The sequence below is a fragment of the Melanotaenia boesemani genome, chromosome 2 (assembly GCF_017639745.1).
Source record: "Melanotaenia boesemani isolate fMelBoe1 chromosome 2, fMelBoe1.pri, whole genome shotgun sequence".
Lineage (NCBI taxonomy): Eukaryota > Metazoa > Chordata > Actinopteri > Atheriniformes > Melanotaeniidae > Melanotaenia > Melanotaenia boesemani.
The window spans coordinates 32,057,893-32,079,952 of record NC_055683.1 but is presented as its reverse complement, the minus strand read 5'-3'; the positions used below and the strand labels follow the sequence as shown (position 1 = coordinate 32,079,952).

Here is a 22,060-nt window from a genome sequence, read left to right as displayed (position 1 = left end):
GGCAAAATGATTATGTATAAATGCTGCATTAGGATCAAGGACATGTTAGTGTTGATGTAGAACATAAAAAAGTACATTAAATGCTGCAATCGCTTGCACTTAGGTTTACCATGTCAAAGGTTAGTTTACACTAAATATTTGCTAAAAAATGTAATTGTCCAGTTTTTGGGTGGCACCTGATTTTAGGGTGACCCGTGCCCTCCTGGGCCACCCCTTTGGCCCCGTTCTTGAGAAGTATATTCGGAAATGTTGTTTAGGATAATAACATTTTAAAAAAATCCAAAAACTTTTTACAGTTTTTGCATAAGCACAACAAAACAGTCTTGACAAAACAGAGAACAGAATATAAACACCCACACATATGCAAAAAATACTGAATAAATTGATATGTAACAGCTGCATGATTCAATGAACGATTAGACTTTGAAAGAGGTATGAAACTAAAATTTATTCTATGTGTGGAATGAATGTGTACCACTAACTGATAAAACAACTGCTTATTGTTGATAATAAAGACTTTTTAATGAATGTTGCATTAATTATTGAGTGCCATGATAAAAGCTATTTTGAGGGCTCTGAAAGAGAAAGGATCTTTTATGACCACCCTTCACCAACACATAGCTGAGTTTATTTACTATGTAACAGGTAGTGTGAACCGGCTATGTAAAAGTCTAGTTCAGACAGTTTGGAAACAGGATTTGTGACAATATATTAGCTCAAATTTCCGACTATTCTTGAAACTTCATTGCCTAAATCTGTGACAAATTGGTTATAAGTAATCTCAATATATTGTCCAAACAAAAGCAAATGCTTCTAATACAGAAGGGCCACACAATGTTAGAAACCAGCTATAAACCTAATAGACCCGAACACAGAGTTTGAGGTTAGAAGGAAAAGAAAAACAGCGACAGTTCTTTAGATCTCACTCAGCACCACAGTACCTGCTACAGTACAGTATGTGCCTACTACGTGATGAAGCCATCTGCTAATAATCACTAAAGTGCTTTCCTCTGCAGCATCTTGCAGCTGTTTCCAGTTAAAGTTGCCTTGACCAGGAACTGATCTTGGACCTGCTGACTGGTCTGTGGTTTTGAGGTCTGCATCCTTTCTGAGGTGACTGTGTTGTAATCATTTGGAGCAGGAAGGTGGATCTATGAAGTCTGGCCTTTGACAGCCACACGTGAATCTCAGGGAAGCTATTAGTGAGGCAGGCTGCAGGTTGATGCTGCATTAGCTTACAGCATCTCAGAACAAACAGGCTGAGTGATAACGCATGGCACAGAGGGACTAAACAAGGGCTTTAGCATCGACTGGCTCAGCACAAGATTTTCATAAAAGCATTCTCATGTTTCCCATCATCAATATACTCCAGCATCACATAGCACGATGCAGCACTGGACATCAGAAGCGCTCCTCTCTGCCTTTATTGATCTCACACACAAACACCGCACTGCTACATTGGAGCGGGACCACTAACAACATTACACCAGTCCCACTGGACATCATCACAACTGCTCTCATCAGATACCTTCCTCTCTTCCTCTCCAGCTTTGGATGCAGAAGCAACATACAAGACCTGTCGCGCTTTACGCTTCATTTCGGCAGTTTAAATATTTAATTGAATTCTTGTGTAATTCTGAATTGGTTTTAAATCACAAGAAAGAAGTGGAAAAAGGATCTGTGTAGCTTACTTGCAGTGCTGTAAATAACACAGACATTAATACATTGAATTTGTTTTCTGGTAGAAGTAAAGTGAGTTGACAAGCAGAGAGAAGCGCAGCTTGGGTTAAAGTTCAAGTATGAAACAGGTCACGGACTGAGATAAGACACGCGCTAACAGCTAAAACAAAGAGTAAAACTGATGGATTTAAAAAACTTGGAGAGGAGTTTTATGAGTTCCAGTTGACTAAAATGACAGTTTTGTGGGTACACACATGGCAGCCGTTTCCTACAAAGCATTTCATCTCTGAAAAAGAGGCCAAACTGAACAGATGAAAGTGAATCCAGTATGTTTGAAGGCACATTCACAGCTTTATGGCAGCAACAAGCGACCACAGAGGTTTCAATTAAAGTGTGACCACAGAAGAGGAAATGTTATTCTTTGCTGGAGGGGATAAACTTCGCACCAACAAATAAAGAGACAGTGTCTGAAAAAGGAAAGCAAAAACAGACAGATTCCTAATTACAGCAAGAATGAGCACACAAAGTCAGTGGTAAACATAACCTCATAACCCTGTCAGACAGACACATAGCAGAGGGGGAAAGGAAGTATCAGCAATCTCTGCATCTGCCTCACACATTCACTTACAACAAAGATAAAGTCAATTAGAGGTTAAATCTGAACAGAACCAGACCAAGATACCAAACCATATGTCTCCTACAACAAGAAGATCAAAGCCCAGACTGACATATTTTATCTCATGAATAAATAAACGCTTCCATAAACACTTCTCAAGTCACACTTAAAAGGCATTGTCATTTCTTATCTTTATCAACACTTCTGGCAAACATTTTTATTTTAGCTGTTCAGTAATAGGATGAAGCTGATCTGGCTGCATTTTTTTTTTTTATAAATCATACAAGTATTAAACTCGTGCAGTGTGATGCAGTATGGAGGAGCAGATGAGGTGCAAAAAAGAAGTGTGGAGTCTGAGAAGTCTTGTGAGGTGAATTATCTGGAGGTCACACATTCCCAATCTTCTCATGTACTGTCCTTCTTCATGTGCGGCAGAGCGGTGGATTCTCTGACTGTCCTAAACGTCTTGGTTTTCAAATTACAGCTGAATCACTAAGTTACATATGTGTGATTTATGATAAAACTCTACACCGGTGGAGAAGTTGGGGAGTACCATCCCTGTTTGGGACGTCCCGTCTTCCTCTTGCAACAGCGAGACGCTGACAAAAGACCGACCCAACCCGCGCGTAAAATGGGACTCTAGATCAGTTTTCTGAATTCACTCGACAACAGTGAGCACATTGTCAGGACAAACGTTCAAACCACATGGTTTCTGTACAGTATGTCGGTGTGTGTGTGTGTGTGTGTGTGTGTGTGTGTGGACTCGGTGGCTGTGTAAACTAGAGTTAGTTAAGCCTCTTAGGAAATCACGCTCTCTGACCAGCTCCACGGCGCTGCGCTTCAACTGTCTAAACGGCAGCAAGTCCAGGTATCAATGCGACAAAACAGCCTTTAAAAAGCAAAGTTAACTGGGCCAGTTTCATGTACTTACATGGTTTTCAGAGTAGGGTGGTATTCCAACAAGGCAAAAAGCAACTCCATTCATTGGATAGCAGAAACTGTTTGGCTGCAACAAGGAGACGCAGGTTTGTTGCTGCACAAGCGGCAGCAGAGGCAGGCGGTGAGCTCGGAGAGTAACAATGCTCCGGTCAAACACGAGTTTATAGCTTCAACACTTTTCCAGCTTCCTTCCGCTTAAAAGAAAAAAAAAAATCCAACTCTGTTCCCGTTGTTTCGGGACGTCCAGTGCGCTGCCCCCCTCCTCCTCCTCTTCTTTTTCTTCTTCTTCTTCTTCTTCTTCCGCCAGACCGCATCAGTTGTGCATTTCTAAATCCCTGCGTGTGTGTGTTTGTGTGTATGCGTTCGTGCGCGCGCGCTCGGCCTGCCTGGAAAAATGACTGCAGCGGGGTAAAAACATGCGGCCACGCAGGAAGTGAGGAGTCAGCCTTCAATGTAAAACCCAAAAGAGGATGGTGTCTGTTTTAAATAAATACATTAAAAATAACTGAAAACACTGGCAAGCGCAGTTAGACAATAATGGGTGAGTCATTGCTTATAGATTTTTTTTCTTAAAATTCTTATTTTTAGACGTACAGAAACGATAGGCCATGAGGTTGGTTATTTCAGCATTTGTACGTTCAGCGGAAACTGGATCAGGATCAGTGTTTATGTGGAGAGTTAGTATTATGAGCCATTTTAAATGCTTTTTATTATCTCTGTACTCCCTCATGTTTGTAACGACCCTGTAATGAACCGGAACTGGTACATATATTGGTAAACTTGATAGTGTGAAGCTGGGATGTGGGTGCGCTAGATAAATCTGTGCGATCCGCCCTGCAAACCCGCAGCGTGCGGGCTCCCTCTGGCTGCGCCAAAACGTTTGTATGCTGCCAGCAAACCCTTTGCAAGCCTTTGATCTTTTTCTTTATCACCACTATGAAGCTATTTCACAATGATACAGCTTATGTTTGGATTCTTACGTCTACAACCCAGTTTTTTTTTGTTTTGTTTTTTGTTGTTTTTTTTTTTTTTTGTAAGGGTTTACCTCTCAGGGAAAACCTGTGTAAGCACAGTTTAAAAACATTTCTCATTGTTGTACAAATAGCAAATGAATTATATCATATTGTGTATTCATAAAAGGCCATATAAAATCCTTAACAGATTCCAGAAGACTCAACGGACATGAAAACACGACGGGTTATTTTTTACTGCCATAAATTAAATTTAACATGGCACTAATAATCATTCATACAATTTTCCAAAGCCAAAAGAATTTGAAAAAAAAACCTCTCTTTTTTGACCACTGTTTACAATTGAAAAATGTGTCAGTGTGTTTAATGGAAAACTTTAAACTAGCTAAAAGAGCAACCATTTGTGTATGAGATGAGACAGCAATCACGTTCTGTTTTTTATCCTAAAATCCATAAGTTATGAATTTAGACCAGCTAATCATCCTATGCAAGCCACATAGAAGAAATACTTTACATTTTTGACATACTGCTAAAGAAAGTTGGTGTATTATATATAAATTATAAGTCAACCAAGAATCTCATATATGAGATTCTTTGGTAACTATAGTTACCCATAAACTGTGTGACTCATGATAAACACATGAGCTCAACAGTGAAGGGATGAACAATGGCTGAAAACATAGTTCATTGTAACATGCCTGAATTTTTTCCATACAGACAAAATAAAAAATAGACCATACCTTCTCGGAAAAGTGATGACAGATTTGTATTTTTAGCTGCACTGGCTAAATACTGACCATTTATATATCAATAGACACACAGTCAGGGGAAGCTTACTCATTAACAGGAAAGGAACTTCAGACTGCTGCCAAGAAGGTACTCTGCATTATATACTACAAATATTATCCACGGCTACTGTGCCATCATGGGAAGTGGGTGTGGATATGAGGTTGAACCTAAAGAAAAGGAAAAAGATAAAAATGTGGAGACATGGTCCTGGTTTTATCTGCTGTGGTGGCTCAAAGCTGGGGGCCCATGTGGCTACTATTACCCTGAGAGGTATCAGAGCCACTTCAAAAGCCTGCCTATGGGGAAACAGTCTGGAGTCATAGAGAGAAAAAGGAGCTTACGGTAGTCTTCCCACGCCAAGATCTGCAGCTGCCAAGTTAGCCTTCATCTCAACTTGTCTGCTGTGTCTGCTCACCGTCTCATGACGGCCTCCAAATTCTGCTTCTGGCCTACTCAAAGACACAAAATCACTGCCAAGGGCTTACAGGGAGACATCTTCGAAAGTCCGAGGTATGACCCTCACTTATCTCCCATTTGACGCAGATAATTACCATATGTGGCCTAAATCCCCTTCCAGGTTACACATACAGTGAGGCCAAAGTAGTATCTGTGAATCCCAGATCCACTGGAAATCCACCGTGGCAGAGGGAGAGCCTGGAGAGACTTAGCAGGAGTATTCTTGTCTTAAAGTAGGAGGGGAGGGCAGATGGTCTCTACAAATAAGAAGGACAACAATGCAAACGGTGGGACTCTGAGCGCTTTCTTCAGTGAGATGGCTGTCACAGCTGGACATTTTATATCCTCTCTGACCTGGATCTGAGTCTGCAGACTCTTTGGCTTTTCTGCAGCCAATGTGTTTTCTATTCAAGCAGAGGGAGGGATAAATCAGTCTGTGCCCTGGCACTTTTCTGTGGGAAGAATTATCTTGTGTCAGTGATTTCTCCTCCTGCGTGAGGGTTTGTCCGCACCTCCTTAATTGCATGCAGATACAGACTCATGCTATGCATCAATTTGCCTGTCAGACAAGCAAAATGGGCCTTCTGTTATTGATGGCTGGTGCTCAGCTGAGAGTGAGAGGTGTAGACAGAGGAAGGGATATATCTGCATTTTATGTGTCACATCTGAGCAGAGGGGTGGGAGTGGGTGGGGGCATATTTCATAATGGTGGTTTATCCAGTCGAAATATGTGGTTTTTTTTTTGTTTTCTTCTATGTCATAAACTGCACTTGAGAGCTCACAGTGTTGTTTAGGGATTCTGTCTTGCTCTTGCCGTGTCTCTGGGTCAGCCTTACTCTCTGACACACAGCCTCGAGCATTGGGTATGTCCCTTTGATTGACTGGCTAAGCCTCCGATCTGAGGTTGATGTGAGGTGACTCGCTCCAATCTTCTTCCCTTGAGGGCCAGATAAGGATGAGCAGGAAGCATTCAGTCTCCCTTCAGTCATTACATAATCACACACGAGGCCTGGCGCCTTGTAGGACAAACCATAAACAATGATCATCCCATTTACTCACTCCACTGCGTGTCCCTCCACCTCACATTCCCACCTCGCTCTTCTGGCCTAGCTCAGACTAGCGGTCCAGCCTGGGTGGGTCGCGATACTGAGGCTTCAGAGATGGAAGAAACAGTGGGTGGGCATCCTTAATACCATTCTAGGCCACTTCACAGAGCCTAGTATGCTACTATTAATTGTGGTCACTCCATTTATTCCATGTCAACCCGCCTCCAAGGCTTCTGCTCCCTCATTCTTTCATACCTCCTCTGTTTCACTTCACTTCCCTCAAGTTATTGAGTCTGTCCTTTCAGTAAATGTCTGCCAGCCCCTCTGCACAGATATACTTGCAGTCTAAGGCCACAACTTTTCAACATCATTCACTTTAAGCCTCTGCAGAGTCTGTAACACTCAGCTCCCTGTTCGTTAGGCCACACTATCCCTCTGCTTGATACGGCTGAGTTTAATGAAGGTGCTTGGGAGATTTTCTTACAGCTAAGAGCAAAATGGACATAGTGTTTAAATCCTGCCAAGCTATAGTATCAACTCCTCTCTCGCTAATCTAATATAATGAGCAGACTTGTAGACTTGTATCTGTCTTGGTCTCAAATGAAATAAGAAGCTGATTAACACAGTCTGGGCCCCATAATGTGAAATGTGTCCGGTGAAAGATGTGAGTGGTCAGTCAGTTAGAATCCGGAGAAACGTGACTACACGTGCGCAAATGTTCAAGCTTGTAAATACTGTTCAGCTGCTTATTGCTAAGTATGTATGAACACATACATGACTCGTGAGATTGAGATGTGGATGTCAAAGCTTGGATATTTATGTGAAAGAGTTGAAGATATGTGAGGAGATTCTGCTGAGTGCTTGTCTCTGGCTGCCTGTTGACATGGAGGCTTCTGTGGCACTCCTTTGAAGGGGGTTGTGGGAAGGTTGGGGGGGGGGGGGGGGGGGGGGGGGGGGGGGGTTACAGCGGCAATCCCAGTCTTGCGTGGATTCCAGCCAGAGCTGTAAATCCCCCCCCTCCCCTGCACTGACAGAGGAGCCCTCTTTGTCTGGGCCGGACAACTGGCACGAGAGGAGGAAGCAGCTGACTAGTCAGCACAGACGGGAAGAAAGGCATTACAACGGGACTCTACAGGCAAACACAATCCCGGGTGAAAAGTTTAGATTGCCACATGAATTCTTTAGATACAAGTTTGAAATGTTTGTTAGAGTTTTTCTAATTGCTTGACCTTGAGTCCTGCTTATACTAATGCCAGAGGATACTTCTGTGATGTTAAAGTCTTACAAATTAATTTGATGATCATTAGATTAGAAATTGAATTACTGCCCCAGCTAAAAACAAATCATCTATACTCCTCTGCTTTTAGATTAGGAACATGCATACATTTTTCTGTCATTACATTAACTGATTAAATTCCTTGACTTGTGTGATCCATTCCAGTCTATATGAAACATATTGTGCCATTACCACTTAGTGGTAATCCTGTTAGAAAGTATCTCATTTACAAAGTGTATGCAAGTTTGACTAAACTACATAAAGCATACTTATTCATTCATATAAGGTTTCCTTTTACAGGGCCAGTCAAACAAAAAATAATTGGCTTAAACAGCACAGTCTAATTAAAATAAAAAAGTCTATTGCACAGCAACTCATGTGATGTGTTATCAGTTTGTATTTTTGTAGTTTTGTGTGTCATTTTAGGCCATCTACTAGGATGACACAGCTTTGAAAACTGAGTGGTGTATTTGATTTGATTTGAATTTGTGAAAACTACCCGTATACCAACACATTTGGTCAATAGTTAATTTATATGAAGATATTTTCCACAGCAAGTACAATGTTTTGTCTCATCCACCCATACACACTTTCACACAAATGGTCACAGAGCTGCTGTGATTGGAGAAAATTGGGATTCAGTGTCCTACCCAAGGACATTTAAGCCAATGAATAAACTCAGGTTGGAACCACTAATGATTGATGGACGACAGCACAACCTGACCCCTGAAGCATACCTGCTTTAACATCAGTTTTACTCTAAATAGGGGCATAATTCCCAAAATTTCTCAAATCCCGAAATTAAAAATGAAGATTTACAGCTGATTGTTTTTGTGCACATGTTCAGGAAGACCCTTTCATCATATTAGCTGTGCACAGTTTGAGCCAGGATAGTTTTTCTTCTTTACCTTTTGCTCTTCTACAACCCCTTTATTAACCTTTTTTAAGCCACTGCTTCATTTCACTGTAATCTCCTGTCAGCAAGAAGCTGCTTCACTCATTGCAACCATCAACAAGCCAGTGAACTCCAAATCTTTAAAGAAATAGGCAGGTTACAGCTCCGGCAGTTGGTGAGGGCGTTAGGCTGTGCACAATGCTGGAGAGAATGACTAATTTCAGCCAAAACACAAGTGTGTGCCAAAGCCTACCAGCAGTCAATGATAAAGCTAGTTTACCACATCCTACTGTACATGATTCAGTTTCCACAATTGATAACAGCCACTTGCATCAACATCTGTTAAAAGATAATATTTTACTGCATAAAGCCTTTTATTTGAACTGTTTCAAAGCAGTTTAAGTCTTATCTTTCTGTACAAGCTGATGCACTATCTCCTCCCCAAATATGAACTCCTGAGCCTCCACACCATCCAGTTTTCTTTCTGGCGCAGAAGCCGGTCTTAACATGGAGCAAGCTGATTAGATCCGCCATGTGGGAGGATTTAAGATAAAGGAACAAAGAGAAGGAAGTATCCCAAGACTAATAAGTACAGTAATGGATGTTCAGGTGTCACAATGTGCACAACGACCACTGATTCATCCCTTAAATGTCTCCAGTTTGTCTGCATCAATTATTCCTCAAAGCTCCAGACGAACACAGAAAACAGAACAAGTGAATCATATCTAGGGAATTCCTCTGTTTCTATAAATATCCAAATTACTATAAATGCTTGGCACACATTCTTCAAAAGACATCCCCTGCAGGCAGCGGCCCAGTCCACCTTTTCTTTTCCCCTCAACCTCCTCTTAGAGACAGGGAAAGAAAATAAACAGTGTCTGATGGTTCCAGTAGCAGCTCAGTGGGTTTCCTTCCTGCTGACCGCCACTTCACAGTACAGGCTCTTTACCTTTCACAGCTCCACTTCCTGATGAGGCGAGACAATGGAAATGAGCTCCAAAGAGCTTTTCAAGACACATTTGGGAAACAGTTTGTCTGTTATCAGCTAAAATGTTTACATAATAATTTTTGGGTAGTCACTGATGAGACAGGGGCATCTTCAAATAACTTAAATAACTGATAAAAATTAGTCTGACTATTAATAGATTGGTAGGCATGTTTCCTTAATACACACACATGCACACATACACAATCAAGACAATTGAGAGATTGTTATAACTTTTTTGTGATACTTTTAGGAAATGCCTCTAACCTGTCATCACAGCACCTCAGATTTGACTATTTATGGTTACTTCAGGATGGTAACTTGTACATTATTATATTTCTTTGATGTGGTGGTTAAGATAAAGTTGTAAAGACACAGTAAATGCAATAACAATACAATGATTACCTTTATTATTGTTATTTACGTTAGTATTTATTAATTAATCATGTCCACAAGCATTAGGGATGGACAATCACACAGTGGAAACATGTATTGTGGTCACATTAATCCATATTCCTGATCTGATTTTGAAAGAATTGGATACCATGAGCTGTTTTTGTTGCAGTACCATCTGCTACTAGAACAGTTTGACTTCAAAGATGACTTCAATTCCATTTTCAACTGGTCAGAAATAAAGTGTTTATTGTATCTTCTGTTATATTGTAGCCTGCAATGGTAAATATCATTCAAATCTCAAGAATCGTCGCTTTCCATTGCTGTGAAACATGTATAGGTACTGGAAGGAAGTCTGAGTAAACCACATATTGATTTGTCATGTCCCGCCCACAGGATGCCTGGTACCAACAGGTTAAATTTCTTGCATACATTTTTCAGTACTCTATGTCTGTAAAACAAAACAAAACAAGACAATAAAACCTAAAATATCATCTAAAAAAATACATCTTTGTCTTTTCTTTTAATAATAATAATTTTATCTCCATCCCAGTTTATTCTGACTTGGGGCTACACAGTGATTTTAATGTCTGATTTCTTTCAGCTTTCTTGTGCAGGACTCACATGAGAAAATATCAAATTTCTTAAATACACAGCAGTTATGGGTGTTTCATTGAATCATCCAGTGCATGTAACTCATTTTAATATTCGTGCATCATCGTGTAATGAGAAAAATCTTAAGGTCTTAATACAGGACCTTATGTTCATTAAGCATGTGTGGTGCAACATAAGCTTTAACCTACACCTCTGACAGAATATACAGTAAACTGAATAATCCTGTTCCCCCCGAGGGGATCATACTCTAATCCTAGGGTTTCTCCATCCTTAAAACTGAAAGATAAGTTTGTCTAGACATGGCCTTAAAACAGGGTGTTCTCCTTTTGGAGGACAGAAGGCTGCAGGAAAGAATCCTTTGATAGATTCCCTCCAAAAGAACCCTCCAAAGTTTCCTACAGTGCAAAAAAAACAAAACAAAAAACACACACATTGTGTTCTCACATCCTAAATGTTGCAGTCAGTCACATGAAAAATTATAATTAAACTGAAAACTTCATACCTTAAAAGAAATTACAGACAGAGATAAGAACTGGCATTGCTTATCTCTAAAACCTTTAAATACAGACTGTGTACACACTACATTGCAAAGGATTGTCAATACTCATAAAAAAGGGTTTAAAAAGAAATAAAATGTTAACATATATATATATATATATATCAAATGAAGGAAAACAGCAAGTTACATTCAGGGAAATTGTTCTGTTTTCTACAAGGCTGTGACTGCTTACTGAGAGGATTATATATGTTGTGTGGAATTATTTATAAATGTGCATTGTCATCAAGGTTAAAAGCAATATAAGCAAACATCCTCTTATTGTAGTATGAATTCTGTGAAACGACGACCATCTGTTCCCATGCTGCACGCTGCACAGATTTCCCCAAACAGTTAATCCTCAAACTTCCTGATATAGATAGAAACTGAGCCACAGTTGCATCTGGATGCCACAAGGGGGCTCAGAATGTTCAAAAGAGGGTGTGAGGAATAATATGAGGGCAACTTTTGTTTTCCTCAAATCTGTGGGATTTGAAATGTAAAATCTAAAGGAACAGTATTTTCTGTAGGGGCATCCGCATAAAAGCTGGGTCAACACAGTCAGACTAAATGGCAGAGAAAGATGGGACAAAATGATGTGATGATGCTCAAAACAAGGGCACCAGTTTGGAAAATAGGACAAGAGGTCAGTAGCACATGAAGCCCATTTCATTACTGACACACAGCTGTGATGCACATTAACAGCAGGGCATATCTGAGGCCAGCTTAATGATCAAAGTTATGAAACCGGAGGCATCAGTCACACAGCTGTTCATCACACTTTGGCATCTTCACACAGACCCTGGACGCTGATGTCGACAGCTGAAAGACTAGAGGAGTGGAGGTTTAAAAAGTAAATTCAAGAAATGGAAACAGAAAAAACTACTCCCAACAAGCCCATTAAAGTGAATTGGATTCAGTAGCAAACATGCTCCTAATTGGATGGTTGCCTCATGCTATTGATAAAACTCATCCCTCTTTTTTGTTCTATTTATCCCACTTCATCCTGTGTCATCATCCCACATATCCCAGACATGGTTCTGACTGATGCAAAGTGCTGCTGACAGGAAGAGCTTTAACCACGCTGGCTCACCTCTGACCCTCCTGAAAGAATACCCTCTCCACTGCTGCCATCTGCACCGAGCATTGAGGCAAAGGTCTAAAGCAGTCGTCCTAAGCATAGATGTTTACTTCTAGGAGATGGGTGTCCTAATTTCTTTACAGAACAATCTGTCTATTGTCTTGCTCCAGGCATCTGCCAAATTGGTATTGCCCACATCAAAATCCAATAGAGGCTGATATAAGAAAACAAACCCTGGGCTAACATTCTTCACATGCATCTTTAAATGACATTTCACATGATGACCTGAGCTGGCAATCACTCATCAATGCTTGCTCAAGATTCCTCCTGCTCAAGCAAAAAGACAGTTTTGCAGAAACGAGCACATATAAAAAAAACCAGATGAGGGATTTTGCAGTCATGCATTAAAAGTACCACACTGGTGCAGATGTAATATTTAAGCCTGATGGCTTTATCTTGATGGAATAGTGTTGAGTGATGTTTTTCTTGCATGGCAGAGCAGCATGCATGCCTTTAATCTATTGCAGAGACATTTTGATGGTGCCCAGGGTCAGTCCCAGAGCCCCATGTCCCACTTATATCCCTAGAGACCTCTGAGTGTTTTTTTCTCACCACACACAAAACCAGCTTAACAACCCCACATGCCCACTATAGCTTAGTATAGCTAAGATTCATTGTAATTCTTCCTTGTGCAAAACTAACAATCAGGTCAGGAGGCTGCAGAAATGTGCTTATTTGGTGGCAAATAACGCAGTATTTAAGAGTGACCACCACTCTGGACTATAAAGTAAGAAATTCTTAAGAGTGCAAAGTTTGGAAGGCAGGGGGGATCAGGGTGTCCTGGGTGGGGCCTCAGATTAGACCACCTGTTCCACACTCATTCTTTTCCTTTATCCGTCCCTCTCACCCACTTGCCTCTTTCCACATTCCCTCTCACTATCTCGTTTGTAACTTAATAAGACCCTTTCTTCTCTAACACACACACACACACACACACACACACACACACACACACACACGTATACACACACACACACACACACACACATACTTTCACTCTCGTAAAATATCTCCCTGCATGGCTGTTTCGCTCTGAGCTAATTCTGACTGCATTCCATTTCAGTCACATCTATGGGAAACAGACAAAACAGTTTGCAAGATAACTCTGGCTGTGAACCACAGACACACAAACACAAACATGCACATATTTAAGTTAGATATGTCGCCTTGTACCAAACCAAGCCTCTGGGGTAATTTTGTCCAGACAGCTGCATAAACACAACAATGTTGCCCGTGTTCACATGAATGTGGGTTTTCCAGTAGATATGAGGGATTCCCTCTGCTGAACTTGCAGTACACATGGACAATGAAAAAAAGTATGCAGCAAACAGTGTCTGTAAAAGTGAATCTTTTGTACCTTTTATTATCACAGGCTTTTAAAGCCGAGAATGCAACATGTTTCTCTCTAATGGAAGTGGTCATGCAGCTCCGTGTTCAAACCCTGGAGTCACCACAGCCCTACCCTTGTCTGCCTTAATGACTATTGATCACAAAGCTCTAATGATGCTGGTTTGACTCTTAAATCGTCCTCAGGCAAGTGTTCTGCTGTGAAAACCTGTAAAACCAGATGCATCCAGTGAGGATGAATTACAGCGTATGCAGAGGATGGAGGACAGCATCACTCTGACAAAGAGGAATGAATCGCAGACAGACTCTAAGAATAAGCGGTGTCCCACTGCCGCCCTTTACATAACAAGCCTTTTATTGCTCCTCTCTGAGCCACTGCCCTCCTTATCGCTAGGATTGTGAATGCATGTATGTGTTACTTGCAAGAGTAGCTCTTACACAGAGAAAAAGAGAAAGAGGACCTCAGATACCCCCTGACAGTTAACTTAAAACTTTCCATGACTGTAGTAAACATCACATGCCTGTGTTTATATTCGCGCAGCAGTGTTTGTGCATGTTTGGGCTTCCATCTGACAGTAGATCCTTGGATGTTCCTCAGGCCTGAAGCAGGAAACACAAAAGGAGATAAAGCCTCACAGCCTTATTGCCAAATGACAATAATACGTAGTCACGTGATGAACAGGAAGTACTATAATCATATTACGTCACACTGTGATCCATCTATAAAAATGACAATGACCCAGCCTGAGCTCTGCACCAAGGCCACGCCATGTCAGCATTTCACAGCACTGCGCAGTCTTATAAATGGTTTTTGTTTCCTGTGGGCTATACTGAGAGGTAAGCTACACCATTCTTGTTATTTTTGGTCCAGAATATGAACCAATACTTTGTGTGTATGTGTCCTACTGAGGTAACAACACATACACAGCATGTGCCATTTCCAAACACAAAGAGCCAAGTTTCTAATTTTGGGAAATTCGGTCAAGAGATAAATTAAGCACATGAAACCAAACAGTATCTAAACTAGTCTTTACCCATACACACCCAAAAACAGTCTGCCTTGCTAGAATGATGACATCATCTCTATAATGGGAGGCTTACCCAGACCTTGATCAGGTGGACTAATACATAATTCACCCAAAATGAGGGCTGGGCCAGGGTGTGTCCCCCATACACCCCCTTATTCCACCCTTTTATCACAACCCTGATGCTCACACCACTTCCACCTCATGAGATGAGAGGACGCAAAGCAACAGAGGAGACAGAGGGAGGGTGACAAGGGGGGATGAGGTAATCAATGAGCAGGACACATGCTGGCAGTGCGATGAGGGCAATGGAGGGAAGACGTGAGGAGGAGGGACACGTCTCCTCTTCTGAAACATCCATCACCTCAACCAGCCACAGCTGCTTTCCTCCAGCTTGCACAGACTTAAACAGCCTGGCAAACAGGCTGTAAAACACTCCAAATATTTGAAAACACACATAAACAATTTAAAGAGCATGAGAGGGAAGTTCAAGTGAAAGCATCCTTGTTGTCACAGTCCTGCTTATAAAGTAAACAAGTGGAGCTGGTGATGATTTTCTGCAAAGGATGTGACATGTGTACACAATGCCTCAATGCCGTAAACACTCTGAATGAAATACATACTCCAATCTTTGAAAGCGAACACTGACACATGACATCCTATCTCCTGCCTCCATCCTGACTGACTCTGGATGAGGATGCCAGTTGCTTTGTGACAGCCACACCCCTGTTTTATGCTTTTTTTTTTCCATCATCCTTCAAGTTTTAGAGCTAAAACCCAGCATCAGAGATAAACTGGTGCGGATTTTTAACTGTGTCATTTCTCCAGAGGCCTTGCACTTGCCAGTGGCATCACCTTTACTGCCCTCCTCTCCATGCTCCTCCTCCCCCTTGAGTAAAAACCGGCTTGCCGGAGGGGGGAATGTAAAACACATTGCAGGATGAGCAGCATGCTGTGCTGTTTGTTTTTGCCTTGAGGAAATGGAAAGGGGGATGATTGATGTTATGAATAGACCAGCTGCTACTGCCCTATGTGTTTCATGTCAGTAAGGTGTGGATATACGAAGCACGGAAAAGGTGGTGGTCCCCTTCACTTCCCCTTCAGTTCCCTCCCTCTCTCCCTGCATTCTCTCCATCCTCACCTGGTCCATGATATTAGTGAGATGCCTCCCTCCTCCTGCTCCCAGTCATGGCACAAGATCACCGACTGACTCTCTTCTTTCTTTTTGTGTCCTTGTTCAGTATTCCCAAAAGAAATCCAGTCCTGCTCTCCTCACACAGGCGAGGCAGCCTGACAGCCAACAGCCGCTGCTGCGCCTCTCCACAGAGGCATGATTCTGCCTCTTCCTCTGCCTCTGACTGTGACAGCCTGATACATCCAACTAGACACTCATCTCTTGTCCTTTCTTCAGTCTTCTCTTCTTCCTCCGCTGCTCTGGGTGGCAGATGGAGAGGAAACAGGGTGTGTGTGGGATCCTAACCTATCTCCGTGATAACCAGGCAGAAGGAAGAGACTCCTGCTCTCTGCTTTCGTTCTCAAGCTCTTTCACTCGTTCCCTGCGTAAGCTGGCCTCTCACCTCCCCTCCCTCACTCCCTCCCTGTCACCACTTCCCTCCTCTCGTTCCAGCTCCCCTCCCCCTCCTGCTGCAGCTGAAGAGAACAAGAATGAGCAAATGAGAGAGAAGGAGTGAGGCAGAGAGGAGGGCGGAGGGCTGAGATTGGCTGCCAGGACGCCATGTGACCCCTGGCAGGGTACTGAGGGGCCCTCTACCAGCTGTCCAGCTCATGCTTCCCTGCAAACCTCTGTTGCCATTGACAACAGCTGCTGTGCAACCCACCAACCACAGATCCCCACACAAAGCCATTGGCTGGCAGGATTTATGATGCCCGCCTCCTATTGTGTAGGGTGCATGTTGGGATGTGTAGTCCAATCTGTGTGGAGGCCAGACATCCCTTTTTCCCTGTGAGGAATGTTTCACCCTGCTTGCACTTCCCTGCAGAAATGTTTATGCATCAGAGTCACTCTGGCCAAAAGCCATATCATTAATACAAGGACTCTGGCATAAACTTTTTAAAACACACACATGATAGGAGGAAAAGACTCGAGGCTCGGGCATTCTTGGTCAGCCAGGAAAAAGACATCCTCTGCTGTTTCCCTCTAGGCCTGCACAGAGGGAAACTCCCAGCCCACAACAGGAACTCCACAGCTGAAGGCCATGGCTAAGCACAGCTAAACCCTCTCACTCCCCTTTTTTCTCTTTTCTTTTATTGTCTCATTTTTCTGTATTTGCTCTGTTTCTGTCCTGTGTGCCCCCCTCCTTTCTCTCCTTTCCCAGCTATTGTATCATTACACTTAATTCTGTGCTGCTCTACCCTCACCAGCCCCCTATAAACTCTATCTCACTGGCATTCCAGGGAAGGTTGCAGGAGGTCACAGGTGTTATAGAGGGGAGATGTTATTACAAACTTGCTGTATGTCATGGATCCCATTGTGGATCACAATTTATAGAGAAAAAGACACACTGGGACTGGGATACTCTTTCTGGACAATGCATCATTCATTCTGTTCATTGCATTCCAGGGGATATTGTGCAAGAACAATATTTTAAATAATGATTGTTATTTTTCCACTTTACATTGAGTTTTCTGTCAGTGATTGAAAGACTTTTCATTATTTTATTCTGCTGTGCAAAAAAAAAAAAAAAGCTGAAAAAACATTCATTCATCTCCCGATGAAGACAGAAAGCAAAATTCACATCCTTTAATTTCAAACATACCATATTATTATTATTTATTTTTGTGCACTTACAAAATCCTGATTGTTACTGATTATTCTTTAAAATTTTGTCACATTGTGTACATTTTGCCAGCTAGAATTAAGCAGGATATCGAAGGCAATTTAATATTCTCAGAAATGTAAGGAATGCTGCCAGCAGCTGTAAAATAACCAGACTTCTATATGGGTGGATTTTTTCCCTTTAAAGTAATTATAAACACATAAAAATGTCATGTATCAGTGAACGCAAACTAAAAATATGGCTCCAGGGGAAAACAGGCCTGTGCAGCTGAAAAACAAAAGTGCACCTGCTCTGTCTTGCTGTGATTCAATGGACACACAACATAGCTGTGACATGATCTGATCTGTGGTGAGCACAAGTCGGAGTGAGCCAAGGGTGAAGGTTGGAGGAAGGTGGCAGACTCAGGAATGCAGGCTTATATTAGCAGTCCGTGCTACACACAGAGCTGAAAACAATGAACCGAACGCTGTCCTGTTTCCAACATCTTCAGTGCATCAATCTCTTTCTTATAACTGAACACCTCCTACTGTAGAATCAGCTTGCTGCATTGTCATTTGATCTGGCATGGGGGGGGAAATGCTGTTTCCATGAGTGTGTGTGTGTGTGTGTGTGTGTGTGTGTGTGTGTGTGTCGGGGGGGGGTGTTGCTCTTAAATGGAACAGTGGTTGTATTGTATTGGTGAAAGTGGCAGATTATATTATCAGCAGAGGAATTCTAATTATTTCCCAGAGTGGTTGTCTGCACACATGTGGGAGAAACTTCAGCTAAGTGGTTGGATGAGGGGGTGAATAAATTGATAGTTTGACATTTTGGGAAATTTGCTTACATAGTTTTCTTTTTGCCAAGAGTTAGATCAGAAACTTGATATTGCTTTTAAATCACTCTGTTAAATCTTGACTGGTTAGCATAGTTTAGCATAGAGATTGATAAGTTGGAAAAAAAACATCTGATTTTGCAAATAATACAGTTTGGGAAAAGACCTTCATTAGCAAGTTACATCTCTTTGTTCGGTCCTTATAAGAGAAAAATCCTGACATTTGGAGTTATGCGATACAAGACTATTTCTGTCAGATAAGAGCCAGGCTAGCACCCTGTTTCCTCCCTAAACAAACATGATGTATGCTTTATATTTATAGTACAGACACATGAGTTATCTATCCTTTTATGTATCTCCAGAGTTTCTAGAATAACTAAGCATCTGGTCTGTGAGCTTGGAGAAAGATAGACAAGCTCAGGAGCCCTCAAAAATATGTAGAACACAAGAGTCTAATTTATTCACGTAATAACAAATTATAAATAAATCTGTTCTTACAGAGTGAAGTCAAGGCACAACTTCAACATATGAAGATGACCTTAAGTGAAGTTGTAATAATGGACAATACTAGAAATTCAGTTTAATTGAGGATCTGAAGTCTATTAGTTGAATTAACCTTTCAGTTTGGTGATCATTAATTAATTTTTTAAAAGTATGAATTAAAAAAATCTAAAAAGATTCAGTTCTTTCTAAAGCCATTTTGTTCTGAATCAATGTGGTTTACATGTATTCACTGACATTTTTGTTTCCATAGTAAACATTGCTTCCTTTAGAGATCTGTAGCAACAATATAAACTATGTTTGATGATCGGCTGCAATTATTTAGACAGGCAGAGTTTATATTACTTAATGGTTCATCTGATATTTATCTCTTAATCTCATTCTTGGTGTTTGAACACATCTTAGTGCTTTTTAACTGAAAAGTATTTGGAAGTTGAGTAAATCTGAGTGAGCCAACTGTACACCTGGCTCAAGTGTACACGCTTTTATTAGGATTTTGCTAAGTAATATAAGGCTATGATTTAAAAAACATATGCTTTTTAGATTTTTTACCTTATGAACTCAAACCAATTCAGATCTAATTAAGCAGCTCTTTTGCCACTTATAACTCTTATAACATCTTTTCCTCCTTACATGTTGACTTTATCCACTGAGTTTAATGCACATGTTTAAATGTTCAGCCTTGTGCAGTTAAACAGCACCATCTGCAGGACCACAAGCAGCATCAAATCTGTCACATGATGTTAAAACACTTATTGGAAGGAAACCATAAGTAAAACCTTAAGGGCATTACATAAAATGATCTGTGAGGCTAAAGAGATTAAGATTTTGCCGACAAGCAAAAAGGTGAAAACCCAAACTTTTGCATATTCATAGTAATCTGAGGAAATAATCTCTCAATTTTGCTTTAATAGTCAACTGACCACAATAACTAGGTATACTGAAATCATCTTTATTCAATATATGTGAAATATAATTCAGCAAATTGTCAGGGCCTTTGTAAACAAAACATAATTTAAATATAATAAATAATATAAAGGATGTTTGGTGTTAAAGCTGCGATGAATTTCTAAACAATCTTTCTTCATGTAGGTCATCTGCTGACAAATAAGTGAAACAAAAACAGGAACAAAGCAGACGTTTGGAGCTATGACATGCTTCACATACTGACACAGACGTTAATACCCTCTGATCTGGTGACAATGCTGATTGTATTTGGGGTGAACATGTTGGGATTCCTGAATTTCAATACTGAGGTGAGGAGTGAGACAACAGTGTCATGTCAAACTCAAGTGTCATGAGTGCAAAAGGCCCAATAGAATCATTTTGGTAATTGTATTAAATTTACATTGCACATCAAATTATAAACTCACAGTGATGTTAAAAAAGGCAAATTCTACACCTGTATTACACAAGAATTAAAAAACATCCTGCATCCATAATATTGAATTTACTGGACTTTTGCAGAGGTAACACAGCTCTTCTAAAAAGAAACACAAGCAGCATTGAAAATACACCAGTTAGACTGACTGCAGATGATTAAATTGTGGCTCCTGCAGTGAGAATTTGGTTGAGGATCCTGGCCTGATTGAAGAAGGGAGGGAGATGATGAGTGAGAAAGAGGTTGTCTTCCTCTTCTCCATTTGTTTTCCTCTGGGCTCTTCACATCCCACCTGAAAGAACGCATGGTAGCCTGGACGATGCTCTTTACTCTGAAACAAATTAAGCATAAATAATTTGTAGCTAAAAAAAATAAATAAAAATCCTTTCCAGATCAATTCAGGTGTTATATACTGCACCTATTCCAAAGCTATAGCGTTACGTGTCAGTATTTGGATTACCCCAATATCATTATGCATTTTTTTTCGCTTAGGAATAAATGCAAAATGTCAGGTTTATTATAAGAAAAAAGCCATACCAGTATCCATAATGGAAATGGGGGATGCAGGAGAGCCAGGACACACATCTCCCCGTGCACTGGCTGCCCTGCTGCGCCACACGGCTCTTCATCACAGCATGTAGATGATGTAGGAGAGGAAGACGAGGCCCATGATGGCGAAAAACATCAACACCAGTACGTCGACCATGATGGGAGCGCTGTCACAGATGGAAGGTAAAGATGCAAAAAGGACAAGAAGTACAAACAGCAGCCCCACCGCCTGTGCGGGAGATCGGACAATACCGGAGTAGCTCGGACAAGTACGAAGGCTAGAGCGCGAGTCCCCGCCCACTTGGTCCAAAACAGGAACGAAGGGGAATAAAATAACTGGAGAGCGATGGTCGGCAATTTTTTGCGTTTAACTGAGAAATTTTCTTGTAAATCTCTAAGATTAGTCAAAATATAGCACAGTAGGCCTTTAACTGCGATCTAAGAGGCTTAAGTCACCCTTACGGTGTCAGAGCAGCGCCATCCTGCAGGCTTCAGGCCGGGATTTCATGTTACTGTTGACTTGTATAATATACAAAGGAGCACCTGCTATTTTGACCTATTATATGTTACTTAAATATACTGGACACAATAAGAACAAATATGGACACAATTTTGGTTATTAAAATTGACGTATAAACTTATTTTACATTTATCACCACTGCACCATAGTAATATCTCTGGACGATTTTGTCAAAAAAAAAAAAAAAAAAAAAAATCACATTTTTCTTCCCCAACTGTATTCATGACATTCATTTAATTGGCGAAGATGAGCAGGACAGAGACACTGTACCCTGCAAACGGTTTTGGGGTTTATGCAGCCCCTTTGAAATAAACAGCAAAGTAAAAGGCACATAGTCCTCTTTCTACTGTCATCAAATAAGTATAGTGAAAGTTGAGTTTAGCCCAGTTTCCTCTACCAGTAGCAGGCTAAATGCCCTTAGATGAAAATTGAAGTTTGCATGAGACAGCTGTCCTTTCTAGACTTACCGATCACAAATACAGCATTGACAAAAATATATTTTAAAGCCCAAACTTAACTTTTCTAATGTTTGCATACAAAAGTTGCATCTGTTAAAAAATGTTTTGTTCCCAGTGGTTCTATTAGAAACTTGTCTTTTGATATAAGTCATTGGAACTACAGCAGTGTCCATCCATAGGAGAACTATCAGGCGGGTCAGGGCAATGGGCAAATCAATGGTTTAATGCATTCAAAGAAAACAGAAAGGTCAGAACATCTGCAGAACACAACAGTAATGAGGAACACAGACAGACAAGATTAGACTTAACCAAAAATCCCTTAAAGGTTAA

At 41.0% G+C, this 22,060-nt stretch overlaps 1 protein-coding gene and 1 long non-coding RNA gene across 3 annotated transcripts in view; both read right to left on the bottom strand.

Moving 5' to 3' along the window:
• arhgap23a (Rho GTPase activating protein 23a) overlaps window positions 1-16,271 on the bottom strand; it is a 65,386-nt gene extending 49,115 nt beyond the window's left edge. Inside the window, exon 1 of one of the 2 annotated variants that reach the window (XM_041999962.1) lies at window positions 15,851-16,271. In XM_041999962.1, the coding sequence (XP_041855896.1) occupies window positions 15,851-15,859 (9 nt within the window). In that variant the 5' untranslated portion in view covers window positions 15,860-16,271. Of the gene's footprint in view, window positions 1-3,227; window positions 3,465-15,850 lie in introns of those variants that run through there. The other variant, XM_041999935.1, reaches the window with a different exon arrangement.
• Window positions 16,272-19,713: 3,442 nt separating this feature from the next.
• On the bottom strand, window positions 19,714-21,343 carry LOC121649291. The gene is made up of 2 exons (XR_006012092.1): window positions 20,741-21,343; window positions 19,714-20,534 (listed from the first exon to the last, which is right to left on the bottom strand). It is a non-coding gene; the product is annotated as an uncharacterized LOC121649291 (long non-coding RNA).
• Window positions 21,344-22,060: the final 717 nt, after the last annotated feature.